This window comes from Pongo pygmaeus, chromosome 13 (genome assembly GCF_028885625.2).
Source record: "Pongo pygmaeus isolate AG05252 chromosome 13, NHGRI_mPonPyg2-v2.0_pri, whole genome shotgun sequence".
NCBI classification, from domain to species: Eukaryota; Metazoa; Chordata; class Mammalia; order Primates; family Hominidae; genus Pongo; species Pongo pygmaeus.
The window spans coordinates 75,684,867-75,705,445 of NC_072386.2; the positions used below are offsets into that span (position 1 = coordinate 75,684,867).

General features: G+C 37.7%; 1 protein-coding gene across 7 annotated transcripts in view; it reads left to right on the forward strand.

The window, feature by feature from the left end:
- The window catches only part of NAA35 (N-alpha-acetyltransferase 35, NatC auxiliary subunit), an 80,497-nt gene that overhangs the window by 34,073 nt on the left and 25,845 nt on the right, over positions 1-20,579 (forward strand). For all 7 annotated transcript variants that reach the window (XM_054502336.2, XM_054502345.2, XM_054502348.2 and 4 more), the window contains exons 9-11: positions 1,020-1,070; positions 1,698-1,781; positions 2,609-2,723. In XM_054502336.2, coding sequence (XP_054358311.1) covers positions 1,020-1,070; positions 1,698-1,781; positions 2,609-2,723 — 250 coding nt within the window. The remainder of the gene's footprint in view (positions 1-1,019; positions 1,071-1,697; positions 1,782-2,608; positions 2,724-20,579) is intronic.

Sequence of the window (20,579 nt, forward strand, 5' to 3'; positions counted from 1 at the left end):
ATGGATACAGAGAGATGAGTATATTAAAATTTAACCCACTCGATTCTTTCAACTTTTTGCCAGTGTTTAAGATTTTTACTATGGTATTTTAAAAATAGTATTTTTCTCCCACTACTGTTTTGAGTTCCTTAAAGGTAAGGACTATCTTGTTCACCTTTGTATCTTTAATAGCTGGTACAGTGTCTGGAACACAGTAGGTGAACTCAGTAAATGGTGATATTCCAAATCTGGTGAAAACCTTCTAGATGACCTTGATGATTTGCTGCTTTTCATAGAGATGGGGGAAAAGTTATATTTCTACATTCTTTTAAACACTAGTATAACAGTATGGTTGTCAAACTTCATATTCTCTTGTTTTGATTTTTACAATTCAGTGAGTTGGGCAGTTAGACAGACACACTGCTCCACTTTTAGATGAGGAAAATACAGATCAAAGGAGTTAAATAACCTGTGTCTTAGCTTTACTAAAGGGCATGTAAATGGCAGCTTTAGGGCTAGAACCCACAACTTCTAGTGGATCTTCCTGTAGTACCACCCTGGTATTTGGTCAAATAAAATTGTCCACTATAACATTTGTATTAAGAAATTGTGTATTTTAGTGTAAAACAGATTGGTATTGACCATTGAACTTTATTTTTTCATGATGTGATTTTTGTGAAGGTTACAGTTTTTTTCTAACAGGGTTAGTTTTGAGAGCATCAGAAATTTCAATTAATAGCTCCTTTTAAAGGAAAGTGTACTATGTGCCATATACTTCTGCTTATGTTATTTCATTGTTTTGCTTTTGCTGTTTGAATACTTAATTCTTTTGCATGATCTTTATATTTATGTCCAAATGACCTTTCTGTGTATAGGATTAATAGGAGGAACGTAAATACTAGACACAGCTTTTTTTCCCCAACTATTTTCCCCAAAAACAGATTCTTGTGTATACTTAAAAAATTAGTGTTTTTCCTTATATATTTGTAATGTAATATTTTTTCAGGTTTGTGTTTAATTCACCTTTTTTAAAATTTTAGAGTACTCGAAGTCGACAAGGAGAAGAAAGAGATCCAGAAGTTGAACTAGAAGTAATTGAACTTATTTTCTGGTAGATAATATCAGAGAAGTCTACCTGTTAATGTTGTAGTTTTATGAACTGCGTTATAATTTATGGAAGCCCTTTTTAAGGTATTTCTTTAAAAATTGGACATTGCAAGGGATTTTATTTCCCTTGTATTTATTTTGATAGAATGATAATACAGCTCTTTCAAATAGATGATTTCAAAACTCTTCAGTATTCCTGTGAGGTAGGAAGAAAAATACGATCTTTCACAGATGATGCACCAGAGCTCCACAGTATCAAAAGTTGCTCAACCTTTGTCTAGATTCTAAATTTTCTGACTCTGCTTAAAGCACATTTTAATCAGTCCTTTTTAAAATGCAGATAACATCAGTTTTTTAAGGTAATAGTGTAAATTTTGACTTAGGACAAGATCAGTCCTGTTGATATAGAAACTTCACATTCCGATTTCAAAAGAATAGGCTTTGTTTTGTTTTCTGCAGCTCCTTTTTCAGGCTTTTAAAAGCCTATAAGTGAAGGTGTCTGTAATGTAGTAAGTTATTAACATTGAGATTTAGGAGTTAATATATTTTAAATGAAATTCCTTTCACCGGCTTTGCATCTTTTAACTTTTAGTCCTTTCTTGTTTCTTTAGCACCAACAGTGTTTAGCAGTATTCAGCAGAGTGAAATTTACTCGTGTGTTACTGACAGTGCTTATAGCCTTTACTAAGAAAGAGGTAAGGGCATTCAATATAATATGTCTATTTGTTTTAGTGATTTTGGCTGGAATTCCCGAGTGAAGCAGTTCTGAAACTTTTGCCTTGAAGTGCTCCTGATCCCAGATATACAGAACTCGGCATTTGGTGTATTTATACCAGAGTAACACTGATGACTTTCTCAAGAAATCACATGAATTTTTTTTTTTTTTTTTTACTTATTTGTAAATAATATGTTAGAAGCTGAAATTACTTGTAGGTTGTTATATTTTGTGAATTGAAAAGGAGAAAGTAAAAATTTTAGGTAGGCCTGTTCTTACCTTCAGTTACATAATTAACTGTTGGATTTGTATAGAACCAAAAGCAAGCCCTAGATGGTGAATATTTTTTCCTTTTTGTATTTTTGCACTAACTCAATTACAGATTAATTTGTGAATAATTTATAAGTGGTGAATAGGGATCCAATTTTTACCATTAATTTAACTTCTGTAATTCTATTTCTTCCCATTTTTTTTTCCTACCTTGATGAATGACATAGTAGAATTGTTGAAAATTTTTTCATTTTCTAGTTGATTGCTGCTTTTGGTTTTTATTGTGAAAAAAATAATAAAGTAAACCAACAATATTTTCTATTATTTTAATTGATCCTACAAGTTATAGATGTGAGTAAAAAAACCATTTTCTATCCTAACAGGATCTGGACATCCTGTATTAAGTGCATAGTTTATGAAAACCAATGTCATTACAGCAAGCATTTAATTTCATTATTGTTTATAGGATTTTCCTATTTAATGTATATCTTTCAGTGAAAGAATATGTAAGAATGTTTTTGGTGATTTATTTGCTAGACCAGTGCTGTTGCAGAAGCTCAAAAATTGATGGTTCAAGCAGCAGATCTTCTTTCTGCCATTCATAATTCATTGCATCATGGCATCCAGGCCCAGAATGATACTACAAAAGGAGGTAATTGTTCAGTTTGCTCCTACTCTTTCTTTTTTTCGTTTCTATCCAAAATATTTAGTGCTTAGCTTGTACTAAAGTTTTTTTCAAGTCAGTCTTGTACCTTGGAATGTTTTACTCCAGAGACTTACAGTGTTTAGGCTCCTGTCTGTAAATATATACTAGACTAAAAAACAATACTGTAGAACTTAGCCGTTTCCTGTATATTATTATTTAGACTTGGAATATGTATCCTGTCTTACGTCCATGCTGTGATGTTACAGTCTGGCAGCTGCTTCTTGCTGCCCAGAAAAGCCAGCACAATGAGAACGGCAGAGAAAGAGTTTAATTATCATGAGTCAGCCAAGTGGAAGGATGACAGCTGTTTATCAAATCTTCCTCCCCGAGAATTCAGGGACTAGAATTTTTGAAGAATAGTTTGGTGGGCAGTGGGTGAGCAAGGAGAGGAGATTTGTTTCAGGAAGGGACAGTTACCATCTTTATTTCAAACTGTAAACTAAATTTCTCCCATAGTTGCTTGGCCTACACCAGGAATAAGCAAAGACAGCTTGTGAGGTTAGAAGCAAGATGGAGTCAGCTATGTCAGGTTTCTCTCATAATTTTTACAAAGGCCATTTCAATAACAGTGAATCACCTTTTTAATCACCTCTCCTCTTTTTTGTCTGAGAGATCACTTCGATTACACGTTAGAAATGCTTGTTCCCCAGTGCTGTAAAGAAATAGTACTTGAACATAAATTTAATTTCCTTGGCAAGGCCTTTTTTACTTTCTGCAGAAAGGGTACACTCGCCAGCAGTTTTGCCACAGGAGTACACTAAGCAAAGGAGACAGGGTCATTTATAACCTGACGCGTCCACCCTACTGCTGTGTCCAGTTTCCATTGGCTGAAACAGGACCTTACATTCTGTATTTGTCCCAATTGGCTAGCAACTTAGAACTTTTTAAAAGAGGCAAAGGCAGAGGAGAACAAAGGAAGGAGGAAGTAACTTGTGGAATGCTGAGAAAAGTAAAAACTCCTTCAAATAAGAAAGAAGAACAGGCTATGACCTAATGCTTGCTTGGACCAGTATAAGCATGCCAGGGCAAATATTTAGGCTAAATTCTGGGAGCTAAGAACAATAAAGTACGTTGATTTATTATGGCTAGCAGATATTTAAGAATGTTAGCACAGGTTTTTGAATAAATTTTGCTTCTAAGAGAAGTTACTATTTATTCCTAATTAGATGGGGAGGAAAGTCTTTGAAGAAGAACTTCTACTTTACTTTTTACACACAGTCTACTCTGAACACCAGGCAGGCCTTATTCTCCTTGTTTTGGAAAAAATTTCAGTCTGTATTTTTCCTGTGCTCTCACACCACCACAACAGTCATCAGTACAGAAGACTTGAGTGATAACTCTGTAGGTTTTTCCACACACACCAGCTGGGTGCCCTCTAATTAAACTCCCATTGAAGGAGTGTTTGTGGTAGTGTGGAAAACACAAACTCCAACCTCTACTATCTACCCGGAGGTAATGCCAGATCCCACAGGTTGACGGCTCAGTCCCCAAGACTGCTCTTCCTCCCCAAACACCAGTTCCAAGTCTGGGTTTCCAGAACTTCTGACCCACTGGCTTTCAGTTGGGATTCCCACGACTCTCTTTTTGGTTTCAGCTAATTTGCTGGAGCGACTCACAGAACTCTGGGAAACACTTACTGTGTTTACTGGTTTATTGTGGAGGCTATAGGATATGAAGGATACAGATGAAGAAATGCATAGGGTGAAGTATGGGTAAGGGTCTCGGAGCTTCCATGCCTTCCCTGGGTGTACTATCTCCTAGGAACCTCCACATGTTCGGATATCTGGAAGCTCTCTGAACTGTGTCCTCTTGAATTTTTACAGAGGTTTCCTTACATAGGCATGATTGATTAAACCTTTGGCCATTGGTGATCAACTGGACCTTCAGCCTCTCTCCCATCCCTGGAAGTTGTGGGGTGGGGCTGAAAGTCCCAGCCTTGTAATCATGCCTGTCTTTTTGGTTATCTGCCCTACCCTGAAACTATCAGTCATTTGCATATCAAAAGACAGCACTTGGAGAGTCTAAGATTTTAGGAGTTATGTTAGGAAACAAGAAGGAAGACCAAATATATATTTCATAATGTCACACCCTCTGTGTTCTCATTGCATTCATACAGGCCTCTGTTACATTTTTTTTAGTACATTGTATTTTAGTTTTTTACCCATTTGTCTTTCCATGAGATTTTGAGCACTTTTAGGCCAGGCACTCTCTTCTTACTTCTGTATTGCCATGCTTGGCATGTTGTTGGCACTCAGATTTTATTTATGAAATATGCCTTAAAAAGAATAGTGTACCTCTGTTGTAAAGTTTGCAATGGGTTAACATTGTAGATAATGTGTAGCAATTTTGATTGTCCTTAAAACTCATTAAAATGAGATGAAATTTATATCCTTTTTTCCCCCCTCAACGACTTGGCCATTCCAGTAGAGATGAAGAGAAATTTATATACTTCAAATTAGTGTTACCCAATTGTCAGTCTTGTAACCAGAAAGGCAAGTTTTTACTGATTGACACCTCATTCCTTTTCCACACCTACCCTCCATTTAGAGACAGGCATTGTGTTCCCCTTCCCATACATTTTTCTTTCTGTGCTAAAATGTTAGCAACCCAGAAGGTAATTTGGGTTAGGAAATCCGTATTGTCATAATTTTTATGTTTCTAGTAGTTGTGCTGACTTTGTATTTATCATCATCTTCACTTTTTCCAAAAGAGGGAATGTGTTTATAGGATGAGTGACTAGGTGGCATTCTGTACCATAGGACATAAGGAGGTGGTTATGCATAGCAACGTAGTAGTACATGTTTACAGAGAGGGATAAAATGTCCACAACTCTGAAATGCTTTGAAATCTACAGCAATAATACTTTTATGAAAACCACTATATAATAAATGACTTCAAAGTAATTTGTTGGTTTGTGTATCAACAAGATGATGCAAAGCAAGAATCTTCCAGATGATTGGAATCTGGATGTTTCTTTTTGCCATGTCTGACTACTCCTGGGCTATTCTGCTCTGTATCTGTAATCAAACTCTGAGATGATAATTTCCATGGGATCATTAGTAGCCACAGCTTGTGACTTTCCTATATTTCAGACCAGTGTTAAAAATAGCTTGTATGATCTCCTCTATTACTCTGGTTTTGTAGTGTGCTGACAGGCTTCAGGAAAATTGTTTATGTAAAATTGGCTTGAATAAACCTTTAAAAATGTAATCTTATGACTAAGCAAGTGAAATTTTAAATTTAACAAGTACTCACCCTGTGCTTGTATGTGTAATGCCTTTTAGCTGGCATAATTTAACTTTCTAATTATCCCTTAATCATAAGCCGTACAATTCTATAATAAAAAAGTTAATGCCTTCTTAATGTCTATTCTAGTAGAAGAATGATGAGAAAATAATAGTATAGATTAGTTTTGGTCTCTACTCATTTTGCCTTCTGATTATATTACAACTCCAGCTGGTGACAAGATGGCTGTGTAAATCTTGAAATCACTGAACATTCATTTTAGCTTCTCATTGGAAGGTAGATATTCAGTATGAATTGTAAACTGGCATTAAGGGAGAAAGTAGGAATAATCAAACTTGATCTGAGAATTACTTGCTGGTGCATTTTCTCAGTGCATAGTAATATCTTTATGAAGATGCAGAATGCAAAAGCGGTTTTGGAGGTGGATAAGGAGGGCAGCTTACTGATAATGGGATTTTTTGATGTGGTTACATGGAGCACTGTACTAGTAAAGTAAGTATTTGGCCCTGGAAAATGGATAGAAAAGCAGATTTTGGAGTCATTTTCAGTGCTTATTGAGGGAGCAGATGTGTTTACTTGGGACTTACTGGATTCAAAGATGTGACCTTGGGTTATATTGTTGTTGAAGGAAGAAAGGAGCAAAAAAATCCGGTGAAACGGATGTTTTTCTTTGTTTTTGCTTATGCTGTCTTGAAATTTTACAGTTCTTTTTTATATGTCTGTGGAAGTTTAGCTCATCCTTTAAAATGATGTTCACATCACCTCCTCCAATGAGACTTTCCTGGTTCTATTTGTCAAAATATGTTTCTCTTTCCATGTTCACTCATAGTTATCTGTGAATTGGGTCTAGTTTACCCTTTAGATTATGAGCATCTTTAACAGTTGCCAATGGAAATAATATATTTAAATTTATGTTGCCTGAAATTAATAGATACTCTTGGGGAGTGTATTTTCAAATCTAACACACAGTTTCAAGAGGACTTGTCATCTTTTAAAAAGAAATTAAAAGATACCTGAATAAACTTGGTGGGTTGAACACATGTATTTGCTTTCTGAAATCCCAAAGAAGCAATGAAGAAGTGATTTTTTTCTTTCAAGGCATAATTGATAAAGATGAAAAAGACGGGGAAAGGAGAAAATAGCAACAAAATTATTTTAGAAGCTGGAAAACAGAAGGACATTGACTTACCTATCTCCAAATAACTGTATTTTTAGCCACTGATAGAGGAAGTCAAAGGCAGCCCAGTTTATACTGTGGATCTCCTGAAGGCTGCATTATTGGTTTGCCAGATACTTCTGGAAATGGGTATGAGAAATTTAGCTGAAAACATGAGAACTGGTTGATATCTGTTCAGAAGCAGGAATTTCATCCCCCTTTTTGCTGAGTGGCATTCCTGAACCTCACAATACTAAAAGTTTATTCTCTGGAGGAAGGGGGCAGAGGGATTCTGTACTTGAGGGTATATGAGGCCCAGTTGTAAGGGTACACATTATGAGAGAGTTAAGTGAAAGTTAAGTAAGTTATTATTGTGACCTACTTTCTTTCCCCATCTGCTCCTCTCCTCACTCCACTTGGCTTTCAGAACAGTATAGCCAGGCACATACTCTCCACTTAAGAGTTTAGAAGATTCTTCTTAGGGAAATCTGACAAGTCCAAGAGGTGGGGAAAAACAACAGCAAAATCTAAATATGCTAATTTCAGCAATTCCCCTGGTAAAATGGCTTGGTTGAAAGCTTGACCTGTATTCACAGTGCTCTTAATGGTTTTTTTTGGTGTGTGCTCTAGTTTCAAATCTGAGTATATAGTTAAGGGTGGAAATCTCTAGCCTGAAAGAGAGAATAAAACAGGCAAGCAAACAAAGTACCTTAAGAGAAATGGGAAAAATCAATACGTATGTAAAACAAAAATAGGATGCTATATGAAAGGAAAAAAGGCGAATATGTTCTTTGAGACTGAAAATAGAAGAGCATGGCGGGTGGGGGGCAAGGGGAGGGATAGCATTCAGAGAGATACCTAATGTAGATGATGGGTTGATGGCTCAGCAGACCACTATGGCACATGTATACCTATGTAACAAACCTTCATGTTCTGCACATGTATCCCAGAACTTAAAATAGAAGAGCAGAAATGACAAAAATAAGTAGGAAGTTTAGAAAACAAGGTTGCAGAAATCTTAGAGCCAAAAATGAAAAGGTGAAAAATAGGAAAGATAAAGATTATACTGGGCTCAGTCAAGAAAGGTCTGCTATCTAATAAAGGTAAGTAAATAAAACATATAAAGGATAAACTAATAAAAGTTGTTCCAGAAATATAGATCAGAAAATAGAAGCAAAAAAAAAAAAAAAAAAAAAATCACTGGATGTGGTAGCCCATGCCTGTAATCCCAGTGCACTTTGGGAAGCCAAGGTAGGAAGATTGCATGAGGCCAGGAATTCGAAACCAGCCTGTACAACATAGCAAGACCTCATCTCTACAAAAAATTTAAAAATTAGCCAGGTGTGGTGGCACGTGCCTTCTAGTCCCAGCTATTCAGGAGGCTGAAGTGGGGGGATTGCCTGAGCCCAGGAGGTTGAGGCTACAGTGAGCTATGATTGTACCACTGCACTCCAGCCTGGACGACAGTGAGAAACCCTGTCTTTTTAAAAGAAACAAACATGTAAGAAAATTTCTTGGAGACAGATGATATGAATGCACAGATTGAAAGGGCCAATAAAGAGCCACCCAGCACAACCAGAATGAAAATTGACTTGTGTTGAGGTGGCATATCATTATGAAACTAAAAGTGACAACAAATAGAAGATCCTAAGAGAAAAGAGGCAAAACCAAGTTACACAGAATCAAGACAGAGTGTCACATGTGCAGCGGTAGTGGAAATTAGAAGTCAATGAAGCGAAAACAAAGATCATATTTCCTAATGCAAAACTTACTCAAAGCTATAGCAATGAAGACAGTGTAGTTCTGGATAGATACAGATCAGTGGAATAGAATAGAATTGAGAGCCCAGAAATGAACACTCATGTTCTCGGTTGCTATTTGACAAGGGTGTCAAGACAATTCAATGAGGAAAGAAAAGTCTTTTCATCAAAGATGCTAAGACAACTGGATATCCACATGCCAGAGGATAAAGTTGGATACTCCCCATCACCCCTGCTGGTCTTATGCAAAAGTCAACTCAGAATGTATCAGTGACTTAAATGTAAGAACTAAAGTTTTGAACTCTTAAAACATAGGCATTAATCTTACACCCAGATTAAAAAAAGCAAACCTGCATGAAAAAATGGGCAAGAGATTCGAACAGACATTTCTCCAAATAAGATTTGCAAATGGACAAAAAGTACATGAAAAGATGTGCAACAACATTAGTCTTCAGGGAAATGCAAATCAAAATGAAAAGTTGCTGCTGCCCACCCACTTGATTGCTTTAATAAAAAAGATAAAAAGTGTTGGCAAGGATGTGGAGAAACTGGAGCCCTAATACAGTACTGATTGGAGTGTAAAATGATACAGCTCTCTTGGAGATAGTCTGGTAGTGTCTCAAATGTTAAACATAGAATTATCCAAGGGAAATGAAAACATCCAAACAAAAAGTTATACACTAATGCTCATAGCAGCATTATTCATAATAGCCAAAAGGGAAAAATAGCTCAAATGTCCATCAATGGATGAATGGATGCATAAAATGGTATATCCATATAGTGGTGTATTATTTGTCAACAAAAAGAAATGAAGTACTGAAGGACCTTTAAAACACTGTGTTACATGGAAGAATCCAATCAGAAAAGACCACGTATTGTATGATTTCCATTTATATAAAATGTCCAAAGTTGGCAAATCCATAGAGACAAAGTAGATTAGTGGTTTCCTAGGATTGGGGGAAGAATCATGGGCAGGTAAGAGAGTGATTGCTAATGGGTATGGAGTTTCTTCGTGGGGTGATGAAAATGTTCTAAATTTGATTGTGATAGTTTCACAACTCTGTTAATGTATTAAAAAAACCATTGAATTGTATACTTTAAATAGGTGAGTTATGTGGTATGTTAATTATATCTCAGAATTGTGAGTAAAAGAAAATCACTAGAGAAATGATTTCAGACTTTGGGGGAAAATGGTTTTTAATGTTGAATTCTAGACACAAACTATCATTTAATTTTGAGGAAAGATAATTTCAGGTACTTAAAGTCTCAGAATTTATCTCACAAAAGTTTTGGAAGATGTGCTCCATTAAAACATGGGAATAAATCAAGAGAGAGGGAAGCATGAGGTTTAGGGAAAATGAGAATCCATCATAAGAAAATAATGAAGGAAATCCTCAGGATGGTGGTGAAGGGAGAAAAACACAAGATAATAGCTGAGCACCATGTATGGACAAGTCCAGATTGGAGGAAGCCCCAAGGCTCTAGGGAAAATATCTTGAAGATACAAGACCACTGTTGCGTTTGATGTATTCAGAAGAGATTGAGAGAACTGACAAATGGTTTGGGGTTGAATTAAGCCTTATGAGACAATTATTAAACTTCAGAATGCATATGAAAATTAAAATTTTCACATCTGGGGCAATGGATAACTTAAATCGTAGTGGTGCTAATGCTGACTTATTTACCTGATCATAGTGGTGCAAATGCTAAATATTGATTATAACCAAAATTATGATCTAACGATATTGTAGGTGAGGGGACGGAAGTGTGTGCAGACATGTAATTTGTATGTGGTTACAGTGCTACTTGTTTTTTGTTTTACACATTATCTCTGACTTCCTCCTTTTCAGGTCTCTGACATCTTCTAGAGATGGAGGTGGAAGTCAGAGATAATGTGTAAAACTGAAAAGAAATGAAGGAGTACTCTGAGCTTGTTTTTTGGCAATATGTAGATCAGAGGCGTCCAATCTTTTTTTTTTTTTTTTTTTTTTGAGACTGAGTTTCACTATTGTTGCCCAGGCTGGAGTGCAATGGCGTGATCTCGGCTCAATGCAGCCTCTGCCTCCTGGGTTCAAGTGATTCTCCTACCTCAGCCTCCTGAGTAGCTGGAATTACAGGCGCCTGTCACCATGCCCGGCTAACTTTTTGTATTCTTTTTTTAGAGGAGACGGAGTTTCACCATGTTGGCCAGGCTGGTCTCGAACTCCTGACCTCAAGTGATCCGCCCGCCTTGGCCTTCCAAAGTGCTGGGATTACAAGCGTGAGCCACTGCGCCTGGCCAGGGTGTCCAATCTTTTGGCTTCCCAGGGCCACCCTGGAAGAAGAATTGGTCTTGCGTCACACATAAAATATGCTAATGAGAGCTGATGAGCGAAAAAAAAAATCACCAAAACAAATCTCATAATGTTTTAATAAAGTTTACAAACTGGTGTTGTACTGCATTCAAAGTCGTTCTGGGCTGCAAGTTGGACAAGCTTGAGGTAGATAATACCAAAAAAGAAATACAAGAGATAACTAAGAGGAAATGGAAGAGATTGCCTCTGGGGAGAGAGGCATATTGGGTGGAGAACATGGTTAGAGGATTGATTGTTGGTTTTAATAAAAGCCTTGTTCAACTGATTCTTGAGCCACATGCATGTGTGACTGAAAAAAGTTAAAAATTTTGTGTGTATTAAAAATAGATTAAAATATGTAGAATATGATGGTACATTACCTGTGATATGGCTCCTTTAACTTCCTGAGGACTGACCTTGGTGCTGAAGACAAAATTATGCTATTACAACCCAGTTGGCTTAACTTGCCCACCATGGCAGTGTATTGTGCAACAGAGGTGGAGCTGACTTCATTTTAAAATCACAGGCCATTAGAGAGTACTAAGCCATGATGTGCTAGTGCCAGGAGTTTGAGATGTTTATTCTTTTAGTTCAAAATTTTTTCTGTTTTTAAAAAAGTCCATACATACCCACACATGTGTGCTTATGTGTGTCTAATCTAGAGGATTTCTAGTTTGGGGATGGTACTGTGAAGATGGCTCTGATGTTTCTACTCTCTAAAACCAGCCCAAATCTATAAGGAATATGGGAAATAGAATCTTTTCAGTGTCTTAAAAGATAGGTAACACTTATAACCAGAATCAAAATAGAATGGGACCCAGGAGAGGGAGAACATTGAGAATGGATAGATTTTCTTGGTGTAAACATAAGTAGACCTGCAAAGGACAGTGTTCTCACAAGAAGTTGACATAACTTGAAGGGACAAAACTAGGGATTCTCTTGGAATAGTCACAGGTGTGGAGTACACAAGCTGACTGTGTTAAACTATGTGAATAATACCTTGGAAAGGCAAAGGAGGTGGGGCTCTGCCAGAAAACATGCACATGTACTGTCTTGGTTTCTGCTGCAAGATAGAGGAGATGCTATTGATGTTTTAGTAGTCTGGTTAACTGGTAATCTTTGTGTCAGTAAAAGAAACACATGCAAACGGGCACATCACATGTGGCTTAAGGAAAGTCAATGAGGCCTCCAGCTAGCCTAGAGTGCTATTCTAACACCTCACTCAAAAAACTGGTTCAAGAAGCACTCCTTCAGTGATATCATAATCAAAAAAGAAACTGCACAGTATTTATACACAAATATTCCAAGAAAAGAAGCAGATGAAAAACACTGCTCAGAAACACTTTTGTACAAAAATTGAAAGAATTTATTTAAAAATGGCCTCTATAGAACAAGAGCAGAAAGTGAAAATATTAAGACTAAAGGAAGAAGTAACGAATAATAGAAAGGGAGTAAAAGTGACCAGGCAGAGTTCAGGAAAGCAGTAGAAGAGAAAAATCCTGAGAGATCTCATTGAAAATAGCAAAAGCATTCTAGACATTGCTGAAAAGCTGTAAAGGACATGGAGGACCGGGCGTGGTGGCTCATGCCTGTAATCCCAGCACTTTGGGAGGCCGAGGCAGGCAGATCACCTGAGGTCGGGAGTTTGAGACCAGTCTGACCAACATGGGGAAATCCCCGTCTCTACTAAAAATACAAAATTAGCTGTGGCGGTGCATGCCTGTAGTCCCAGCTACTCAGGAGGCTGAGTCAAGAGAATCACTTGAACCTGGGAGGCGGAGGTTGCAGTGAGCCGCGATCGCACCATTGCACTCCAGTCTGGGCAACAAGAGTGAAACTCCATCTCGAAAAAAAAAGACATGGAAGTCAGGATTGAGGAAAAAACTAAGTGAAGCAAAAGTGAGCAAAGGAGATGTGAAGTATGATGAGAAAGTGATAGCAAAAGAAGACTCAGTATACATATGATTGGTGTCCCTTAAGATGTGAACCATATAATGGAGCAGAAAAAAATGTTAGACATTTCTAGAAGAAACTAGAATTAAATCCATGAGTGTCCATTGAAAGAGTATAATGTGTTCCAGGATAAATTGATAAAGAATTATTAATAGTAAAATAGAGCCTAGTAAATTAAGATCTAAAGCAACTATTATATTGGCTTCATGGTTCTTCACATCAACATCAACACAGAAAGTAGTGTAACAATATCTTCAAAGTCTTCAAGTAAAGAACTGTGACCTGCTGGGCGTGGTGGCTCACGCCTGTAATCCCAGCACTTTGGGAGGCCAAGGCGGGCGGATCACGAGGTCAGGAGTTTGAGACCAGCCTGACCAACATGGTGAAACCCTGTCTGTAATAAAAATAGAAAAATTAGCTGGGCGTGGTAGTGGGTGCCTGTAATCCCAGCTGCTCGGGAGGTTGAGGCAGGAGAATCGCTTGAACCTGGGAGGCAGAGGTTATGGTGAGCTGAGATTGCGGCATTGTACTTCAGCCTGGGCGACAGAGTGAGACTGTCAAAAAACAAAAACAAAAACAAAACAACTGTGACCTAAGAGTTTTACACCCATTCCAAAGGTCTTTGAGTGATACTCGTAGAAATATTTTTAAACTAGCAAGAACTTGGAATATTTTTCCAAAGACCTTTTTCCTGGAGGAGAAAGACTGAAATCAGGAATGAAATTCAGCCTACTGAGACATAAATGGAAAAGCTGTGGCAGAAGGACAGGCATTGAGCTTTGATTCTGTTTCATTGTAGAACTGTGGTTAAAACGGTGGAAGTTGGTTTTACTAAATATAATGTAACATAAGTGTCAAGAATCTTGACAATATAAAAGTAATTAACCAAAGTCAGGAAGTAATGGGGAAGACTAATTTTCTTTTATATGCAGGGGTCCAGAGATACTGGTTAAAGCTGAGAAATCATCTGTAATACAAAGATAGGTATATTTCAACATGTGGAGGTAACCAATGGCGATAGAGATAAGATTATTCAAGTTTGGTGCTTGTCGTGGTTCATTTTGTGTTGCTGTAACAGAGTACCTGAGGCTGGGTGATTTATTTTAAAAGAGGTTTACTTAGCTCATGTTTCTGCAGCCTGGGAAGTTCAAGATTCATGGTACATGCTCAGCTTCTGGTGAGGCCATGCACTGGGTCAAAACATGGCAGAGAAGTTAAGCAGACATGTGGAAAGAGGGACCAAACAGAAAGAACCTCCCTCTTAACAATACACTATCATAGGAACTAATCCGTACCTGTGAGAACTAATCCAGTCTCACGAGAGTGAGAAGGCATTAATCTGTTTAGGAGACATCTGCCCCCTTTACTCAGACACCTCCTGTTAGGCCCCATCTCCCAACACTGTTGTACTGGCGATTAAACTTCAACATGAATTTTGGTGGGGACAAAAACACATCCAAACCATAGCAATGGCCAAAGGAAGGTAAAGGGAGGTCTTTAGCCTTATCATTGTTTATTATCGGTAAGAAGATTAACAGCTACCTTTCTGAAGGAATAGAACTTCAGAGATATTAATAAGGTTGTAGATACAAAATTAATAAAAGACTTCTCAATGATCAGAAAGAAAATACAGCAAAGAATGAATGATCTTAAAGATAACAAAGGGAACCATGTATTTCCAATTTAGTGATAACAAAACTAAGTTCTGATTCTTGCTCTTCTTCTCTTCTTGAAAAAATTCACTCCTAATGCCATGAGGTGGGCCTGAGCACAATGGGCATGTGCACTAGAGCGAGACTTTGGAGCCTGCCTTAGGGATGAGGATGGTGTCCACATTGGAGATAGGAGTAGCCTGACATAAGGTGTTGTAACCATGTGGGTAGGTGGAGTGTCCTTGTAGCAGGGTGAGGCCTAGCATGGGCCATCAGAGTCTGTGTGGAGTAAGGAAGTGTCCATGTAGAATGGTAGTGGAATGGGGAGGGCATCTGCAAAGAGATAGACCTAGAGCAGGGGTTTGGAATAGTTCAAGATACCTTGAGAGCATCACCATGAACCGGTAGCCTAACTGGATTCACTGCTTCTTAAGTGAGTGGAGAAGGGTATTTCCACAGGAGTGTAGCTGAGCTTGGGGTGCCTGAGCCTAAGCAGGATTGAGAAGGGGACCGTGTGGGAACAACCTGGCACTGTATGTCAGGAGCCTAAGTAGGATGAGGAGGGTGTGTCTATGGGAAGGCAGCCTAGTACAGGGTTTTGGAGTATAAAGGCAGGGAGTAGAGAGAGGCATGGTGTGTGGGAGTCCAGGCAGGGTAGGCTCATGTTAATGGAGCCTGGCAGAGTAGGGTGGTGAAACCTGAGGTAAATTCATGGAGGTGGTTGTGTGCAGGGCTGTCAGAGACCAAGCCAGGTAATGAGGGCATCTGTGCATGTGGGTGACCAAGTGCAGGGTTTCAGAGCCTAAGCATGTTGAAAAGGGTGTCCTTGTGGAAGGTTGCCCAGGTATAGGGTGTCAGATCATAAGTTGGGGGGAAGAGGCTGTCCAGGAGGACAGGATGGCATGAGATGTCAAAGCCTAAGCAGGAAGAGAAGAGTAGAAAGGTGGCCCTGTGTGGGAAGTTGTAGCCTAAGCACATTGATGAAAAGCTTCTGTGCAGAAAGGTGGCCTGTTGTGGGGTATCAGAGCTTAGATGGGGTGAGGAGAGCATCTCTAGAGTGCCAAATGGAGTGGAGGTTATGGTGGCCTAACATGTCAGTGTTAGGAGATTGTAGTGGACTGAATGATGGTCCCAAAGCTATCAAGGTCCTATTTCTGCTTCTCAGAACCTGTAAATATTACTTTATTTGGGAAAGGGATCTTTATAAATGTGATTGTTAAGGATCTTGTGATGAGGGGGTGATCATGGATTGTCTGGCTTACCCAAATATCATAAGTGTCCTTCTAAAAAAGGTGGATTGGCTGGGCGTGGTGGCTCACACCTGTAATCCCAGCACTTTGGGAGGCCGAGGCAGGCGGATCATGAGGTCAGGAGATCAAGACTATCCTGGCTAACGCGGTGAAACCCCATCTCCACTAAAACTACAAAAAATTAGCCGGGTGTGGTGGCGGGCGCCTGTAGTCCCAGCTACTCAGGAGGCTGAGGCAGGAGAATGGCATGAACCCAGGAGGCGGAGCTTGCAGTGAGCCGAGATTGTGCCACTGCACTCCAGCCTGGGCAACAGAGCAAGACTCCGTCTCAAAAAAAATAATAAATAAATGAATAAAATAATAGGAACATATCAGTTGGATATAGAAAACAACTTGAAGGGGATCTCACATGGTCAAAATTAGCAAAAACTTAAGCATCAAAGTAAATAATTCTGACAGATCATAACTTATTGAATAAAAGATAAAGCCATTATTCTACCCTGATGTAAATAAATGAAATGGACAGTTCGATGAGAATATTCATATGAGTGTCCCCCCAACCCCCAAATATTTATTAATTTCAAAAGGAAAGGGAGTAACTACAATGAAGAGGCCTGTTGGATATACCTTAATCAAGTGATTAAAGTTCACATCACCAGTAGTAAGATCCTCATTTTGCTGATAGTGTGCAATAAGAATATAACATTAATTCTGTAATATTCCAAAGATTCATAATATGAATCTGATCATGAGGAAACAAGACAATCCACATTGGAAGGCAGTATACAGAATTACTGGTCTGTTAGTCTTCAAAGATGTCAGTGTCATGGAAGTCAAGGAAAGACTGAAGAACTGTGTCAGACTGAAGTAGAATAAGAGGCAGTGAAATTAAATGCAATTGACATGGTTATGAAGAAGTTTGTGAAACTTGAATGAGGTGTGAGGATTAGATGATAGTAGTTGCTCAGTGTTAGTTTTCTAATTCTGATGGCTTTATTGTGGTTATGTAAGACTATGTCTTTGTAGGAATAACACTCTAAACATACTTGAGGGTGGTTTACTATTGACTGGGCTTGGAACTTTTGAGATTGTTGCAAAAGAAAAAAGTTTACCTCAAAGCAAAATAGATCAATAATATGTTGGTGCTTTTGATATGTGAATGGATAAGTTATGATATATCTACACAATGAGATATCGTAATGGAATGAAATACTGATACGTGCAACATAATGGATAAATCTTGGAAACGTTATGTTGAGCCAAAGAAGTCAGATATAAATGAGTACAAATTGTCTGATTGTTTTGTTTGTTTAAAAGTAGGAAAGGCTAATCTTGTTTTTGAGACCGAGTCTCACTCTGTCACCCAGGCTAGGGTGCAGTGGCGCAATCTAAGCTTACTGCAACCTTTGCTTTCCAGGTTCAAACGATTCTCCCACCTGGGTAGCTGGGATTACAGGCATACACCACCACACCTGGCTAATTTTTGTGTTTTTAGTAGAGATGGGGTTTCACCCTGTTGGCCAGGCTGGTCTTGAACTCCCTCAAGAGATCTGCCCACCTTGGCCTCCCAAAGTGCTGCGACTACAGGCGTGAGCCACCATGTCTGGCTAGGAAAGGCTAATCTATAGGGACAGGAAGAAGTTCCTTGGTTACTGAGCATTGGAGTGATAGACTAGGAAATTGCACAAAAAAACCTTTTGGGGTGGTAAAAATGTTCTTTTTGTTGATTGTGGTAGTTACATCGTTGTACATATTTTTCAGACCATTGAACTGTACATTTAATGTTTGTATTGTATGTGAATTGTGCCTCAATAAAATTAGAAAAGGGAAGTTTCTCCCACACATGGAAGAAACTTGTAGTCGTGGTTATTTCTCCAGAGATAAACCGGGGATCACAAGTGGATGGCTTTTTTTCCCTTAAACTCAGTGGTAAGAATGAGATTTAAAAAAAAAACCCTTTGCATCTACTAGATAGGGTCTCACTCTGTCACCCAGGCTGGAATGCAATGATGCAGTCACGGCTCACTACAGCCTCAACCTCCTGTGCTCAAGCTATCCTCCCATCTCAGCCTCCCCAGTAGCTGGGATTACAGGCATGAGCCAGGACACCCGGCTAATTTTTTTTTTTTTAATAGTGACTGGGTTTTACCTGTTTAAAAATATATGCTAAAAAGTATTAGATACGTAGATTTGTATGATATTACATCCTAGGTTACTCTCATCAATGATTAGGGTATAATATTTATTGAGGCCATGCCTTGAGTTTAACGGTTGTGGTTTAATACTATTTTGTAACATTTTGGTTAAATAAAACATAAAGCTTACCATTTTAACCATTTTAAGTATACAATTCACTAGCATTAATTACATCCACATTGCTGTGCAACTGTCACCACTGTCTCCAGAACTTTTTTATGTTCCTAAACTGGAACTCTACCCCTTAAACATGAACTCCCAGTTCCCTCCTCCCCACAAACCCTCACGGCCATTATTCTCTCTCTGAATTTCACTGTTCTAGGTCCCTCATACAAGTGATATTATGCAATGCTTGTCCTTTTGTGTCTGGCTTAGTATAATTCTACAACTTTTTGTAAAAGGAGATAAAATAGCCAAGAAGTGCAGAATAGCATAACCAAAGCTCAGCAGCTTTTATTTTGTTTTCCAGAATTCCTTCCAACTTAAGGGCAGCCAAAACTAGTTATTTTAATAAACCTGACTATAAATCGCCTATGTAACTCTTGAAAGATATGTCGAATAAATAATATAGTGTCTCTCTTGACTAATACATTTCCAGATCTTTAATTTTGACATCTAATTTACTTTTAGAATAACTTACTTTGCTCAGTAAAACCAAAGTACTTGTTACCATAAATCTTTTATCCAGCGGGAAGGGAAAAGTAAAGAGAAGTTGGTTAATGGGTACAAAAATACACTTAGATAGATGAAATATATTCTATTATTTGATAGTACAGAAGGGAGACTATAGATAATATTTTGTTGTATATTTCAGAATAGCTAGCAGAGAATTGGAATGTTACCAGTACAAAGAAGAGAGAAACGTTTGAAGTGACAGATATCCTAATTACCCTGATTTGATTATTACACATTGTGTACATGTATCAAAATATCACATATACCACAAAAATACATACAACTATCATACATCAGTTTTCAAAAAAGAAAAAATTATTATGTAATGACCATGTGCTGTTGGTAATACTATTCTGTTATTAGTAATGAAGACCAGTGACCTAACAGGAATTGTAGTACCTCAACAGTTTAAACCCATGTATCATAATGTTTTGAAAATATCAGTTATACTTTATTATTTTAAGAGAGTGCTAGTTGAAGGGAAGATAATCTTATTTGGCCCTCTTGTACTGAGTGATTTTTAGCATTTTATTTATTTTTAATTTTTTAATTATTTGAGATGGGATTTGGAACTAAGAAGGATTGTGGGCTAAAGATTTTAGTCTGGAATCATTTAAATCACAATTTATATTAGAATAAGTAACATCAACCAGTTGCTTAGGGAGAAAATACTGAGAAGAGGAAAAAGACCAAGAACCTTGAGAACATCTTTATTTGCGTGGTCCTAAAGAACAATTGTGGTGTATATCTCAGGGGCATTATAATATGGTTGTCAGTCTTGCTTTTAATTCTTAATAACCACAGCTATTCAGTTTTAATTTTATCTTTCATTGGCATCTGAAACCATATTTTTTCTTAGGTTGTGGCCAGTTTGTAGACTAGCAGGAGAACTTTGAATAAAAAATTCTTATTCATGTATCATTTTAGCGATATACTCCCTCATTTGAGATTTCAAGTTGAGAAAGACTTAGTTTGGAGCTATGCACTAGTGTGAAAAGTGAGATCACCAGTGGACAGAGAAGAAAGAGGAACTCACTCTTAGGTGTCTTACAATACTGTCTTAAAATATTGTGGATTTCTGTAATTACATCTCTGTACCAAATGCATTTCGGGCTCGTTGAGGGTTGAGGGCTGTGCTGCTCCGCTCTGCTATTCAGGATTATTATATAGCTAAGTTTGAATGGATTCTACTGTTTAGTAATTGAGGGGAAGAGAAGCTTATATTATTTGTGTTCCCATTTTACCTTTCTTCACAATCTCATGGTTAATGTATCATTTCCTCTGTTTTGAAAGAATATACTGACCCTATTTTATCCTTGGAGTTTTTTCTTCGAGTTCATTTTGACATAGAAACTCTCCTTCATCACCACTATCACCACCATGTAGGTAGGAGGTACAGTTTTAGGTTATTAAATCTACTTATTTAGTTTTTTAAAAATGTATATATATAGATATATTCTAAATTATAAAATTTAGAGGATTTTGTGGTTAGAATTTGTTTGAAAAAGCTTTTTAAACTGGCATTTTTATATTTAATAACATTTGCAGTTTAAAACTCAGAGAAATGTTGAAAAATTTTAC